This window comes from Phyllobates terribilis, unplaced genomic scaffold, assembly GCF_046119375.1.
Source record: "Phyllobates terribilis strain yellow unplaced genomic scaffold, ASM4611937v1 Scaffold_7__3_contigs__length_470593459, whole genome shotgun sequence".
Lineage (NCBI taxonomy): Eukaryota > Metazoa > Chordata > Amphibia > Anura > Dendrobatidae > Phyllobates > Phyllobates terribilis.
Window position 1 is genome coordinate 237,508,018 of NW_027362767.1, and position 16,611 is coordinate 237,524,628.

The following is a 16,611-nucleotide window of genomic DNA, read 5'->3' on the forward strand; positions in this document are numbered from 1 at the left end:
CAGCGGAATGCTATTCCATCCGGTTTGCGTTTAGTTGGACCATCATTTATTTTTCAACAGAAAAATGACCCCAAACACACCTCCAGGCTGTGTAAGGGCTATTTGATTAAGAAGGAGAGTGATGGGGTGCTACGCCAGATGACCTGGCCTCCACAGTCACCAGACCTGAACCCAATCGAGATGGTTTGGGGTGAGCTGGACCGCAGAGTGAAGGCAAAAGGGCCAACAAGTGCGAAGCATCTCTGGGAACTCCTTCAATATTGTTGGAAGACCATTTCCGGTGACTACCTCTTGAAGCTCATCAAGAGAATGCCAAGAGTGTGCAAGGCAGTCATCAAAGCAAAAGGTGGCTACTTTGAAGAACCTAGAATATAAGACATATTTTCAGATGATTCACACTTTTTTGTTAAGTATATAATTCCACATGTGTTAATTCATAGTTTTGATGCCTTCAGTGTGAATGTACAATTTTCATAGTTATGAAAATGCAGAAAAATCTTTAAATGAGAAAGTGTGTCCAAACTTTTGGTCTGTACTGTATGTACAAATAAATTAATGTACACACATAAGTTTAGTTTAAATAAAGATTATTAGGTTAAAAAAAGCACTTCTTGTGTTTTGATGCAGGTTCCTCTGACCATCAGAAACCTTCTGTGACCTCCCCAGTCCATATCTTACCAGAAACCTCAGGATCATCCTTTCTTCATCCGCCTGAAGATGTTTCCTCCACTCTCATGTCTCACCTCGAGGCCCTTTACCGAGAGGTTGGTGTTGTAGTTATTATTTTACAGCATTTGTACAGTCAGGAACATTTTTTTTTTTTTTTTACATTATAATGTTCTTAAAGCAGCGCAACATATAGTACAGATGTAGCATTTTTTAACTTGATCCACATAGCACGATGCAGCAAAATATCTTAATGCAGAAAACTGTAACTTGAAATCCAACTACGTGTTTAATGGCTCGTGCCATGTTAAAAAGCCACAGTCGTTTCCACAAACTTTGCTGAAATCAATAGTGCTGGCAAGTATAAGAAACTTTATAATAAATCTAGTTAGAGAAATCCATTTCTTTCTCCACTTATGAGCCACTTCACCTCCCGGACTCATCTTTCATTCTAAAATCTGCATTAGTCAAAACAAGACAAACTGCCTGCCAGTTCAGAGGGATCAGATTAAAGCTCCCTGTTAAGATCTATTGAGAGAAGAGCGGGAGGAGAAGAGTGAAAAAGAAGCTGGGCTTCTGCTGCTTCTTTCTAGCAAGTGGTTATCACACCTCAGTGCTGAATTCACAGATACACTGCTCAGTACTGCTGTATAATGTCCTCCTTTCTGCTACTGCTTCTGTACATAGAGACAGGAGAGCAGGAATCTCACATATCTGTGTGTACTCTGTAAGTGAGACATCATAGCAGCTATTTTCCACCCACTAGTGCCAAAAAGTAACAGAAAATTGAAGAGCCCGCAGAGGAGAAAACTCACAACAATGCAGGATACAAGTCATATAATGGCCCGAAATAGTGTTACTTCTCATGTGCACACAGCCTATTCTGAAAAGTCACCTAAAATGCCTTGTACTTTTTCAGTTTCAACTTCCAGTTTTCTGCCTAAAGATATTTTTTAGCATCATGGTGTAGTTACTGCATTATAAATGCTATATCTGTAACTATAGGGATGTAACTATAGCTTAGTCTTTAAGGCCATATCTATGTGGATGAAGGGGTTAAACTAATAATGTACCTTCCATATAATGGACACACACACTACAGACTCGTCACTTTCATTATATTTTTGTATATGGTAACTTATATGCAATAATCTTACTGACAGGTGGAACTCTTTGAAGAATTGCTGCACAGCGGGAACTTGACTCCTGGAGAACAACAACAGGTAACATCTCCATTTCCAAATTGATCCAGAGGAACTTCCTACTGTTTCATTATTTCATCTCCTTAAAATTGACTCTATTATCATGGCAGGTGCATTACCGCATGTCATTACATGGGGGCCTTATCTGTTATTCCCTTTTTTCCATTCCAGGCAGTCAGGGACTTGCGAGGTTCTTTGGATTTGCTGGAACAAAGATATTTAAAGGCACAAGAACAGCAATTCACTGGTTCTGGGAATTTGACTGGCGAGCTAGATCCACAAAGGTAATAGCTAGCTTCATTTGAGCATTAAAGGAGAACACCTTCTTAAATACTGTATTTCCCAGTGTAAGATAACAGATACTCACCTCCCGCACCGATGCCATTCCAGTGATGTCTAACAAATAAAGTTGCACTCTGTAACGCTATAGCATGCAAACATGAAATATGTGAAATTGAAATTACATTACTGCTCTAGAAAATAGGAAAAAAATTAAGATACTTAGCTCATAAATTGGCCAATACATGAATGCCCCGTAGCCAACGAAAAGGCAATCCTCTTTGCTGAGAACCTAACCTAATGTGATTCCTCTCCTGGGCTGATAGCCTTCATTTATATGGGTAGGTAGGATCCTGCTGTGATTAAAACCGCCATAGACTGATGGATGGAGTGCTCAGTCAATGAGCCTATATATATATATATATATATATATATATATATATATATATATATATATATATATACAAATATCAAAGACTGACCGTCAATTCCAAACAGAGACCAGGTGTGAACAGGTGCATACTAAGAGAAGCCATCTCCATACATAACTAACTAAGTTGCACTGTATAACGTTATAGCATGCAAACATTAAATATGTGAAATTGGAATTGCATTACTGCTCTTGAAAATAGAAAAAATTGGAGATACTTAGCAAATACATTGGCCAATTCATGTGTGCCCAGCAGCCTTCTCTGTTTGGAAGTGACGGTCAATCTTTGATATTTGTATATTCAGGTTTTCTGACCAAGCACTCCATCCATCAGCCTATGGTGGTTTTTAATCACAGCAGGATCCTTCCTACCCATATAAATGTCGGTTATCAGCCCAGGAGAGGAATCACATTAGGTTAGGCTCCCAGCAAAGAAGATTGCCTTGTCATTGGATGCCGGACTTACACAAATTGGCCAATTTATGCGCTAAGTATCTTTGTTTTTTCCTATTTTTTAGAGCAGTAATGCAATTCCAATTTCACATATTTCATGTTTGCATGCTATAGCGTTACAGAGTGCAACTTTATTTATTAGTTATATATGGAGATGGCTACTCCTAGTATGCACCTGTTCACACCTGGTCTCTGTTTGGAAGAGACGGTCAGTCTTTGATATTTGTATTCCAGTGATGTCGGCACTTTGTCCGCCGGTGCTCACATGACATTGTTATGCCAAGTGAGCACTGCAACCAATCCGCAACTGCTAACTGCAGTGAGCACTGCAACCAATCAGCAACTGCTAACTGCAGTGAGCACTGCAACCAATCAGCAACTGCTAACTGCAGTGAGCACTGCAACCAATCAGCAACTGCTAACTGCAGTGAGCACTGCAACCAATGAGCAACTGCTAACTGCAGTGAGCACTGCAACCAATCAGCATCTGCTAACTGCAGTTCTCACACTTCCCTTGGATATTTAAGTTTTGTCTGAGAGCAGCTGCAGCTCTCACATGAGATAACAATGTCACGCAAGCGACGGGAGATCCTGCACCAACATTGGTGATATGGTGCCTGTGCGAGAGGCACCATTTTACACTGGGTATACAGTATTTAAGAAGGGGTTGTCCAAGTAGTGGACACTCCTTTTAAAGGGAACCTGTCGGGTTTGATAATGCTATTAAGCTGCAGATACAGGGTTAATCTGCAGGTTAATAGCATTATGAAAGTGCCCATCCACAGTACTGAAAGTGTGGCACCCGGGAGAAAGTTACTGTTATTCCTAATAAGAGCCGCCGGCTTTCAGTCATGAAAAGCTAGTAAGCTTTCAGTTGCTTTACAGCCAAATCCCTGCTTGTGACGTGCACAGACTCACTGCTTGTAGGTGATATATATTAAAGCTTCGTGTTGCACAATCTATATACTTTTTGTACAGGGAACTGGAAGAAGCCATATTCCAACTGGGCGTCCAACTGGAGGAGCTGCAAGAACAAGTAGAAAACTCTCCTTTGTCTTCCCCATACTCTCAATTAAGAAATAACCTAGAAGACAATGTTGCAACCCATCATTTAGGAAATGCTCCAATTCCATCAGCCTCAGCGCCTATTCCAGCTCTACAAACCCCTTACCCCCAGGCAAGTATCATAAAGACATACACATACTTCCTATAATGTATGCACCATTACCTGCTCATGGATACTGTCCACTAAGATGTCTTACATCAATGTCCTTTCAGATCTCATCTCCAGAGCCCCCCAGTGTCTCTAAAGCGGATGTGGAGACATTAAGTAAGGAAGATCCAGCAGAATATTTACCTCAGCCTCTACTCCTCAAGCACAAGCAGGTGGAGCGAGACTACGGCACCTTGCTATCTACGTGAGTTTTTCAATTTTGCTCCAAATAATAGTGGCCTAAATTATGAGAAATATAATATACATGTTATGAGATAGCAGTAATAATTCTAAATTATGAACATTTCCTTTTTAGCTCAGTTAATTACAACATTGAGAGGGTTGTCCAGATAAATAACATTTAATTAAAGAGAGTCTGACACCCCAAACTGCTAATTTAGCACCTATACAGGTGTGTAGGGGGCTCAGCCTCTATAACAAACATACCTGTAGTATAGATTTTAATAATTTAGATGGCAGAAAAAAAAATGTAGTATGCAAACGAGGGGTGCTTTGATGCACTTTTTGCATGACCAGGGGCTCCATGCATCGTGATGCCCCCTTCTCAGTTTGCATACTGAGTACTTTGTCATATCTTGATTGACAGGGCACTACCTGAACTCAATCAGTAGCTCTTCACCTCCACACGGACACTTCACACTGACATAGTGTCATTAGGGGCTCTCATCGTTCGCTCCTCGTCTGCAGTACAGCACTGAGCGGCAGCCGCAGACAGGACCCGAGAGCCCGCAATGTCACTGTCAATTTGGCTGGGCTCCTGTAGTGTCCATGCAGAAGTACAGAGCCACTGAATTGATTTCAAGCTGTCCATCAAGATATGACAAAGTTCTCAATATGCAAAGAGAAAGGGCGTAACTGTGCTCTGAGCTCTTGGCCACTCCAAGGGTGCACCGAAGACCCCGCATTTGCAAACAATTTTTTTTCTGGCAACTAAACCACAAAAATCTATACTATCAACATGATTTTATAGAGGCTAAGTCCCCTATATACCAGTATAAGTGGTTTAATTAGCTTTTTTTTGTGGGTGTCAGACCACCTTTAAATCTGTGTAAAATAGTACGTTATAAAATTTACCATCTATAAACCTCTGGTCCTGGGTTCAGCAGCTCCACTTTTTTCCCCATGATCCTCACAGGACAGAATTTCCAGTATCAGCATATCATCAGTGTGGTTTTTTAAGAGGGTTTCCTGGCTGCTTATTTCAATAGCTAAGCCAGCCCCCTTCTCTGCAATGGCTGATACATAATCAGAGAAGTGGACTGGCTTAGCTAGTTATGTGAGACTGTCAGACACACAAGGAAGCGGAGCTGCTGAACCTGGGACCAGAGGTGATAGCAATGATTAGTAAGTTGTAGAACTTTCTATTCTTTGCACATTTATTATCATTTTATACAAGGGGACATCCCATATAAACATCATTGCTATTGTCACCTTGCAAACAAATGTTTGACTGTGATATTCCAGTAATATTCAGCTGCCATCCATCAGTAGTAATTTCCACTGTTTCTCAATTCTCCAGATACAGCAGCTTCAAGTCTCTTCCTGATGCACTTGGTTCAGAGCTAGAAGAGTGGCCTCAGCAGCCTCCTCAGGGCGCTAAACCTCACGACCACCCCCAGGATGCCCCTTCTCAGGGACATTCAGATGCAATTAGGTCACAAAAAGGAAGACCACCAGTTCACTCAACACCACTCAGGACACAGGAAGCTATACGAGATGCGAGACAGCTAGATCCTCTCACAACAGTGACCTCACAGGATCATGAGGACCATTTACAGACTGTCAGTCCACATGGCCACCATGTTCAAAGGCCGAAACGGCACACACAATTAGGTAGTCACCAAAGCCATCCAATGACTTCTTCACCACACGTGCATCATCCAACTGAGAGGTCGTTAAACCACCTGCATGACGCAGCTAGTGGGATCATTTCTGGACACACGTCATCGCCCACGGCACAGCGCAGAGGATCCTCTGTATTAAGTGGACAAAGGATCTCTCCCGACGAAGGCAAACCATCAGCAGTGAGAAGGTGCCTGTCTAATGGGTGATCAAAGATCCTTTGTTACTAAGTGAGATGTTCTCTCTACTGTTTTACCAGTGGATGGTACAAAACAACATTAAATGGAAACCTGCCAGATGATTCATGCTGCCCAAACCACCAGCTCCATGAATCGCAGATGAGTTCTTTTATTGCAAATTTGTATATTTCAGAGAAATGAAGTGACTAGGATGTCTAGTCGTGGACGTAGGTACCCGCCGGCTTCTCCCTCTCCACTCAGCTAGATTGACAGGTCTCTCTCAATCCAGCATAGAGAGAAATGTGTAGTTTGGGCAGCATAACTCATTTGACCAGTTAGATAATTCATTTACCATAGTGACGCCTAGTGAGGGAGCTTCCCTACTATTGAATCTCCAACCCTTTAATAAGCCTTGCCACATAACCAGGTGTAATAGCCAAACTCTAGTACAGAAACCTGTTTCGGGGTGCTTGCCCTCAGTAGTAAAACGCAGAGTTTGGCTGACTTGAGTGCAACATATCTCGAAACTGTTGTCTATAGATGAGTTTGGCTATGATCCCTGGTAATTTTGCAAGACTTGATAAAGGGTCAGATATTGACTTATAAGGCAGCTCCTCCCAATAATTGAACTTATGAGACTATTTTTTTTTCTTTCGTTCTGCTTGCGAGCTAATTTGCATACTTTTATTCCCTTAGGGAATTGCCAATCGGACTCCGTACTCAGCTGGTCTCCTTAAAGGGAATCTGTCAGCAGATTTTTTCTATGTAATCTGAGTTCAGTATGATGTAGGGACTGAGACCCTGATTCCAGCAATGTGTTACTTACTTGGCTGTGTGTTGCTGTTTCAATAAAATCAGTGTTTTATCAGCAGGAGATTATCACTCCAAGACTTGGTGTCTTGTGCCTCCTAGTCCAATGACGCCCCCAGCACTGATTGGCAGCTTTCTGTCAATATACAGTGTACACAGAAAGCAGCCAATCAGTGGTGTAGATTCGCAGCAGAGAGACCAGTGATTGTATCAAAATGACCGCAAGCAGAAGAGTAAGTGATACATCGCTGGAATCAGGGTCTCAGTCCCTACATCATGGTGCTCTCAGATCATCATTCTGCTCTGGTGACAGATTCCCTTTAAGGAGAACCGGTCCCTCCTTTAGTAGCATGTAGAAGGGCTCCAGGATGCCTGGTTATGGCACCCAAGCTTAATGATCTTTATCACTTCTGGCTAAACCGCAGAGACCAAACTTACTCCAGCGGTTTCTTGAATCTTGAATACCGAAGATCTCGTGAAAAATGATCAGAATTTAAACATCATATTAATGGGAAATACATGGGGATCTGTGCAGCAACCTAATATTTTTGGCACATCAATTTTGTGCCAGATATCTAACGGAATAACAATTCCCGAATTTAATGGGTTATAATGTAATTATTGGAATCGGTCACATTAGTGTGCAAGACTAGAGCAAAGTCTGCCCTGCAGAACCGCGTAACACAAAGGTCCAACATTCATGGTCTAAGTACAGACCGCAGAGTCCAGACCGGCCGCGAACACAACAGCCTCATACAGATATGTCAGGAGATCTGCGGTAAGTCCGTACATTGCGGTCCGTACTTAGACCCCAGATCACTGAGTCTGCTCCTCCCGGCATGTCAACTCTTGTTGCCTCCAATTCATACTCAGTATATTGGTATCTAATATATTGCATGCATGGCACAAGTATCCGCATGTTTAATATGGATACCAAGGGACAAGAGAAGGACTGTACACAGCGGTCTTTATACCCCCACCCATCCTTACTCCAGTCCTAACATCAGCTGGTTGTAGAACATACCCTAGTATGGATCTGTAGCCGGGCACGCCGAAGTGTTCAGCTGCGGATCTGTCATGCTACACTGGAGCTGTCTACATATAAACATGTCTGTGTTCTGTCAGGATGTCTCAAGGCTCAAAATCATTCCCCCAGCGGGTTTCTCTGAATTCTCCATTGCCCCATGTGAGAGAGCAGCACTCCCGGACCCCAACAGCTGTGCCTTCAGTCAGCGAGGAGAGGGCACGCAGCCCCCAGTCACATAGGAGCAGCAGCAGCAAGAGTGTCAGCCCCTCTGCCGAGAAGAAGCCATTGAGGACCAAGGGAAGCGTTGCCCAGGTAAGACGCTTCCTTCTAATCATGCACCATTGTGCATTCATATATAGAGCCTCATGTAACATACAGAGTCATCATGTAATCCTACCATTATGTGCATCCTTATGACACAGGGATCATACTTACAATTCAGAGGGTAAATGTATAAATAGCGTCAGACATTGCAGAGCAACACGTTATAGAATTCAAAGAGGACAAGTGAGGGCCCTGCTCCGAAGAGCTTACAATCTATAAAAAAATATGGATGATGGAAAAGGTAAAAAGCGCTTGAATTGTATGTTTAGGACATCTTTATTATGCATCTTATTATAATACATTAAGCACCATAAACCAGCCAGTGTCTGTACATGTCCAGATGCAAAGAGCTACTAGATGCTTGGAGTGTGGGAACAGATGGTAGAAGGGACAACATTCTGAAGAAAATGTAGGTTATATAATAAGCCTGTTGAAAGAGACATGTTTTCAGGGCACACTTAAAACTTTGGACAGTGTAAATTAATCATATTGACTGAGAAAGTGCATTCCAGAAACCTGGTGCAGCATAAGAAAAGTTATGGAGAAGTGAGTTTGAGGTTTGGATTATGGACGATGTTAGTCTTAGATCATTTGCAGAATGGAGGGCACAGGTAGAATGGTAGACAGATGAGGGAGGAGATGGAGAGTGGTGCAGCACTGTGTAGAGCACAGGTAGGATGGTAGACTGATGAGGGAGGAGATGTAGGGTGATGCAGCACTGTGGAGAGCACAGGTAGGCTGGTAGACAGAGATGAGGGAGGAAATGTAAGGCGGTGCTGTACTTTGGAGAACATAGGTAGAATGGTAGAAAGAGGTGAGGAGATGTAGGGCGGTGCAGCACTATGGAGAGTACAGGTAGGATGGTACACAGATGAGGGGGGAGATGTAGGGCGGTGCAGCACTGTGGAGAGCACAGGTAGGATGGTAGACAGATGAGGGAGGAGATGGAGGGCGGTGTATCACTGTGGAGAGCACATGTAGTTTGGTAGACAGATCAGGGAGGAGATGGAGGGCAGTTCAGCACTGTGGAGACCACAGGTAGGATGGTAGATAGATGAGGGAGGAGATGGAGGGCGATGCAGCACTGTGAAGAGCACATGTAGTTTGGTAGACAGATGAGGAAGGAGATGTAGGGTGGTAGACAGAAATGAGGAGGAGATGTAGCGTGGTGCAGCACAATGGAGAGCACAGGTAGGATGGTGGACAGATGAAGGATGAGATGTAGAGCTGTGGAGAGCACAGGTAGGGTGGTAGACAGAGATGAGGAGGAGATGTAGGGTGCTGCAACACTATGGAGAGCACAGGTAGGATGGTAGACAGATGAGGGAGAAGATGTAGGGCGGTGCAGCACTGTGGAGAGCACAGGTAGGGTAGTAGACAGAGATGAGGCGATGTAGGGCGGTGCAGCACTATGGAGAGCACAGGTAGGATGGTAGACAGATGAGGGAGGAGATGTAGGGCAGTGCAGCACTGTGGAGAGCACAGGTAGGATGGTAGACAGATGAGGGAGGAGATGGAGAGCGGTGCAGCACTGTGGAGAGCACAGGTAGGATGGTAGACAGATGAAGGAGGAGATGTAGGGCGGTGCAGCACTGTGGAGAGCACAGGTAGAGTGGTAGACAGAGATGAGGAGGAGATGTAGGGCGGTGCAGCACTATGGACAGCACAGGTAGGAGGTAGACAGATGAGGGAGGAGATGGAGAGCGGTGCAGCACTGTGGAGAGCACATGTAGTTTGGTAGACAGATATGAGGGAGTAGATGTAGGGCAGTGCAGCACTGTGGAGAGCACAGGTAGGGTGGTAGACAGAGATGAGGAGGAGATGTAGGGCGGTGCAGCACTATGGAGAGCATAGGTAGGATAGTAGAGAGATGAGGGAGGAGATGTAGGGCGGTGCAGCACCGTGGAGAGGACAGGTAGGGTGGTAGACAGATGAGGGAGGAGACGTAGGGCGGTGCAGCACTGTGGAGAGCACAGGTAGGGTGGTAGACAGATATGAGGGAGGAGATGTAGGGTGGTTCAGCACTGTGGAGAGCACAGGTAGAGTGGTAGACAGAGATGAGGAGGAGATGTAGGGCGGTGCAGCACTATAGAGAGCAAAGGTAGGATGGTAGACAGATATGAGAGAGGAGATGTAGGGCGGTGGAGCACTGTGGAGAGCACAGGTAGAGTGGTACACAGAGATGAGGAGGAGATGTAGGGCGGTGCAGCACTATGGACAGCACAGGTAAGATGGTAGACAGATGAGGGAGGAGATGGAGAGCGGTGCAGCACTATGGAGAGCACATGTAGTTTGGTAGACAGATATGAGTGAGTAGATGTAGGGCAGTGCAGCACTGTGGGGAGCACAGGTAGGGTGGTAGACAGAGATGAGGAGGAGATGTAGCGCGGTGCAGCACAATGCAGAGCACAGGTAGGATGGTAGACAGATGAAGGAGGAGATGTAGGGTGGGGCAGCACTGTGGAGAGCACAGGTAGGATGGTAGACAGATGAGGGAGGAGATGTAGGGTGGTGCAGCTCTGTGGAGAGCACAGGTAGGGTGGTAGACAGATATGAGGGAGGAGATGTAGGGCGGTGCAGCACTGTGGAGAGCACAGGTAGAGTGGTAGACAGATGAGGAGACGTAGGGCAGTGCAGCACTGTGGAGAGGACAGGTAGGATGGTAGACAGATGAGGGAGGAGATGTAGGGCGGTGCAGCACTGTGGAGAGCACAGGTAGGGTGGTAGACACATATGAGGGAGGAGATGTAGGTCGGTGCAGCACTGTGGAGAGCACAGGTAGAGTGGTAGACAGAGATGAGGAGATGTAGGGCGGTGCAGCACTATGGACAGCACAAGTATGATGGTAGACAGATGAGGGAGGAGATGGAGAGTGGTGCAGCACTGGAGAGCACATGTAGTTTGGTAGACTGATATGAGGGAGTAGATGTAGGGCAGTGCTGCACTGTGGAGAGCACAGGTAGGGTGGTAGACAGAGATAAGGAGGAGATGTAGGGCGGTGCAGCACTATGGAGAGCACAGGTAGGATGGTAGAGAGATGAGGGAGAAGATGTAGGGCAGTGCAGCACTGTGGAGAGCACAGGTAGGGTGGTAGACAGATGAGGATTAGATGTAGGGCGGTGCAGCACTATGGAGAGCACAGGTAGGATGGTAGACAGATGAGGGAGGAGATGTAGGGCGGTGCAGCACTGTGGAGAGCACATGTAGTTTGGTAGACAGATATGAGGGAGTAAATGTAGGGCAGTGCAGCACTGTGGAGAGCACAGTTAGGATGGTAGACAGATGAGGGAGGAGATGTAGGGCAGTGCAGCACCGTGGAGAGCACAGGTAGGTGGTAGACAGATATGAGGGAGGAGATGTAGGGCGGTACAGCACTGTGGAGAGCACAGGTAGAGTGGTACACAGAGATGAGGAGGAGATGTAGGGCGGTGCAGCACTATGGACAGCACAGGTAGGGTGGTAGACAGATGAGGGAGGAGACGTAGGGCGGTGCAGCACTGTGGAGAGCACAGGTAGGGTGGTAGACAGATATGAGGGAGGAGATGTAGGGCGGTTCAGCACTGTGGAGAGCACAGGTAGAGTGGTAGACAGAGATGAGGAGGAGATGTAGGGCGGTGCAGCACTATAGAGAGCACAGCTAGGATGGTAGACAGATATGAGGGAGGAGATGTAGGGTGGTGGAGCACTGTGGAGAGCACAGGTAGAGTGGTACACAGAGATGAGGAGGAGATGTAGGGCGGTGCAGCACTATGGACAGCACAGGTAAGATGGTAGACAGATGAGGGAGGAGATGGAGAGCGGTGCAGCACTATGGAGAGCACATGTAGTTTGGTAGACAGATATGAGGGAGTAGATGTAGGGCAGTGCAGCACTGTGGGGAGCACAGGTAGGGTGGCAGACAGAGATGAGGAGGAGATGTAGCGCGGTGCAGCACAATGCAGAGCACAGGTAGGATGGTAGACAGATGAAGGAGGAGATGTAGGGCGGGTCAGCACTGTGGAGAGCACAGGTAAGGTGGTAGACAGATATGAGGGAGGAGATGTAGAGCAGTGCAGCACTGTGGAGAGCACAGGTAGAGTGGTAGACAGAGATGAGGAGACGTAGGGCAGTGCAGCACTGTGGAGAGGACAGGTAGGATGGTAGACAGATGAGGGAGGAGATGTAGGGCGGTGCAGCACTGTGGAGAGCACAGGTAGGGTGGTAGACAGATATGAGGGGGGAGATGTAGGTCGGTGCAGCACTGTGGAGAGCACAGGTAGAGTGGTAGACAGAGATGAGGAGATGTAGGGCGGTGCAGCACTCTGGACAGCACAAGTATGATGGTGGACAGATGAGGGAGGAGATGGAGAGTGGTGCAGCACTGGAGAGCACATGTAGTTTGGTAGACTGATATGAGGGAGTAGATGTAGGGCAGTGCTGCACTGTGGAGAGCACAGGTAGGGTGGTAGACAGAGATAAGGAGGAGATGTAGGGCGGTGCAGCACAATGCAGAGCACAGGTAGGATGGTAGACAGATGAAGGAGGAGATGTAGGGCGGGTCAGCACTGTGGAGAGCACAGGTAAGGTGGTAGACAGATATGAGGGAGGAGATGTAGAGCAGTGCAGCACTGTGGAGAGCACAGGTAGAGTGGTAGACAGAGATGAGGAGACGTAGGGCAGTGCAGCACTGTGGAGAGGACAGGTAGGATGGTAGACAGATGAGGGAGGAGATGTAGGGCGGTGCAGCACTGTGGAGAGCACAGGTAGGGTGGTAGACAGATATGAGGGGGGAGATGTAGGTCGGTGCAGCACTGTGGAGAGCACAGGTAGAGTGGTAGACAGAGATGAGGAGATGTAGGGCGGTGCAGCACTCTGGACAGCACAAGTATGATGGTGGACAGATGAGGGAGGAGATGGAGAGTGGTGCAGCACTGGAGAGCACATGTAGTTTGGTAGACTGATATGAGGGAGTAGATGTAGGGCAGTGCTGCACTGTGGAGAGCACAGGTAGGGTGGTAGACAGAGATAAGGAGGAGATGTAGGGCGGTGCAGCACTATGGAGAGCACAGGTAGGATGGTAGACAGATGAGGGAGGAGATGTAGGGCGGTGCAGCACTGTGGAGAGCACAGGTAGGATGGTAGACAGATGAGGGAGGAGATGGAGAGCGGTGCAGCAGTGTGGAGAGCACAGTTAGGATGGTAGACAGATGAGGGAGGAGATGGAGAGCGGTGCAGCAGTGTGGAGAGCACAGGTAGGATGGTAGACAGATGAGGGAGGAGATGTAGGGCGGTGCAGCACTGTGGAGAGCACAGGTAGGGTGGTAGACAGATATGAGGGAGGAGATGTAGGGCGGTACAGCACTGTGGAGAGCACAGGTAGAGTGGTAGACTGAGATGAGGAGATGTAGGGCGGTGCAGCACTATGGACAGCACAAGTATGATGGTGGACAGATGAGGGAGGAGATGGAGAGTGGTGCAGCACTGGAGAGCACATGTAGTTTGGTAGACTGATATGAGGGAGCAGATGTAGGGCAGTGCTGCACTGTGGAGAGCACAGGTAGGGTGGTAGACAGAGATAAGGAGGATATGTAGGGCGGTGCAGCACTATGGAGAGCACAGGTAGGATGGTAGAGAGATGAGGGAGAAGATGTAGGGCAGTGCAGCACTGTGGAGAGCACAGGTAGGGTGGTAGACAGATGAGGATTAGATGTAGGGCGGTGCAGCACTATGGAGAGCACAGGTAGGATGGTAGACAGATGAGGGAGGAGATGTAGGGCGGTGCAGCACTGTGGAGAGCACAGGTAGGATGGTAGACAGATGAGGGAGGAGATGGAGAGCGGTGCAGCAGTGTGGAGAGCACAGGTAGGATGGTAGACAGATGAGGGAGGAGATGGAGAGCGGTGCAGCAGTGTGGAGAGCACAGGTAGGATGGTAGACAGATGAGGGAGGAGATGTAGGGCGGTGCAGCACTGTGGAGAGCACAGGTAGGGTGGTAGACAGATATGAGGGAGGAGATGTAGGGCGGTACAGCACTGTGGAGAGCACAGGTAGAGTGGTACACAGAGATGAGGAGATGGATGTAGGGCGGTGCAGCACTATGGACAGCACAGGTAGGATGGTAGACAGATGAGGGAGGAGATGGAGAGCGGTGCAGCACTGTGGAGAGCACATGTAGTTTGGTAGACAGATATGAGGGAGTAGATGTAGGGCAGTGCAGCACTGTGGAGAGCACAGGTAGGGTGGTAGACAGATGAGGAGGAGATGTAGAGCAGTGCAGCACTGTGGAGAGCATAGGTAGGATGGTAGACAGATGAGGGAGGAGATGTAGGGCGGTGCTGCACTATGGAGAGCACAGTTAGGATGGTAGACAGATGAGGGTGGAGATGTAGGGCAGTGCAGCACTGTGGAGAGCATAGGTAGGATGGTAGACAGATGAGGGAGGAGATGTAGGGCGGTGCTGCACTGTGGAGAGGACAGGTAGGATGGTAGACAGATGAGGGAGGAGATGTAGGGCCGTGCAGCACTGTGGAGAGCACAGGTAGGGTGGTAGACAGATATGAGGGAGGAGATGTAGGGCGGTACAGCACTGTGGAGAGCACAGGTAGAGTGGTACACAGAGATGAGGAGGAGATGTAGGGCGGTGCAGCACTTTGGACAGCACAGGTAGGATGGTAGACAGATGAGGGAGGAGATGGAGAGCGGTGCAGCACTGTGGAGAGCACATGTAGTTTGGTAGACAGATATGAGGGAGTAGATGTAGGGCAGTGCAGCACTGTGGAGAGCACAGGTAGGGTGGTAGACAGATGAGAAGGAGATGTAGAGCAGTGCAGCACTGTGGAGAGCACAGGTAGGGTGGTAGACAGATGAGGAGGAGATGTAGGGTGGTGCAGCACTATGGAGAGCACAGGTAGGATGGTAGACAGATGAGGGAGAAGATGTAGGGCGGTGCATCACTGTGGAGAGCACAGGTAGGGTGGTAGACAGATGAGGAAGGAGATGTAGAGCAGTGCAGTGCTGGAGAGCACAGGTAGGGTGGTAGACAGAGATGAGGAGATGTAGGGCGGTGCAGCACTATGGAGAGCACAGTTAGGATAGTAGACAGATGAGGGAGGAGATATAGGGCAGTGCAGCACTGTGGAGAGCATAGGTAGGATGGTAGACAGATGAAGGAGGAGATGTAGGGCGGTGCAGCACTGTGCAGAGGACAGGTAGGGTAGTAGACAGATGAGGGAGGAGATGTAGGGCGGTGCAACACTGTGGAGAGCACAGGTAGAGTGGTAGACAGATATGAAGGAGGAGATGTAGGGCGGTGCAGCACTGTGGAGAGCACAGGTAGGGTGGTAGACAGATATGAGGGAGGAGATGTAGGGCGGTGCTGCACTGTGGAGAGCACAGGTAGAGTGGTAGACAGGTGAGGAGATGTAGGGCGGTGCAGCACTATGGAGAGCACAGGTAGGATGGTAGACAGATGAGGGAGGAGATGGAGAGCAGTGCAGCACTGTGGAGAGCACATGTAGTTTGGTAGACAGATATGAGAGAGGAGATGTAGGGCAGTGCAGCACTGTGGAGAGCACAGGTAGGGTGGTAGACAGATGAGGAGGAGATGTAGAGCAGTGCAGCACTGTGGAGAGCACAGGTAGGGTGGTAGACAGATGAGGGAGGAGATGTAGGGCGGTGCAGCACTGTGGAGAGCACAGGTAGGATGGTAGACAGATGAGGGAGGGGATGTAGGGCGGTGCAGCACTATGTAGAGCACAGGTAGGATGGTAGACACATGAGGGAGGAGATGGAAAGCGGTGCAGCACTGTGGAGAGCACAGGTAGGGTGGTAGACAGATGAGGGAGAAGATCTAGGGCGGTGCAGCACTGTGGAGAGCACAAGTAGGGTGGTAGACAGATGAGGGAGGAGATAGGGCGGTGCAGCACTATAGAGAGCACAGGTAGGATGGTAGACAGATGAGGGAGGAGATGGAGAGCGGTGCAGCACTGTGGAGAGCACATGTATTTTTGGTAGACAGATATGATGGAGGAGATGTTGGGCAGTGCAGCACTGTGGAGAGCACAGGTAGGGTGGTAGACAGATGAGGAGGAGATGTAGAGCAGTGCAGCACTGTGGAGAGCACAGGTAGGGTGGTAGACAGATGAGGGAGGAGATGTAGAGCGGTGCAGCACTGTGGAGAGCACAGG

At 47.9% G+C, this 16,611-nt stretch overlaps 1 protein-coding gene across 6 annotated transcripts in view; it reads left to right on the forward strand.

The window, feature by feature from the left end:
• Positions 1 to 16,611, forward strand: part of AKNA (AT-hook transcription factor) — a 48,758-nt gene that overhangs the window by 13,236 nt on the left and 18,911 nt on the right. For all 6 annotated transcript variants that reach the window (XM_073639875.1, XM_073639872.1, XM_073639873.1 and 3 more), the window contains exons 6-12: positions 628 to 764; positions 1,830 to 1,889; positions 2,040 to 2,152; positions 4,009 to 4,207; positions 4,309 to 4,448; positions 5,784 to 6,296; positions 8,221 to 8,434. In XM_073639875.1, the coding sequence (XP_073495976.1) occupies positions 628 to 764; positions 1,830 to 1,889; positions 2,040 to 2,152; positions 4,009 to 4,207; positions 4,309 to 4,448; positions 5,784 to 6,296; positions 8,221 to 8,434 (1,376 nt within the window). The remainder of the gene's footprint in view (positions 1 to 627; positions 765 to 1,829; positions 1,890 to 2,039; positions 2,153 to 4,008; positions 4,208 to 4,308; positions 4,449 to 5,783; positions 6,297 to 8,220; positions 8,435 to 16,611) is intronic.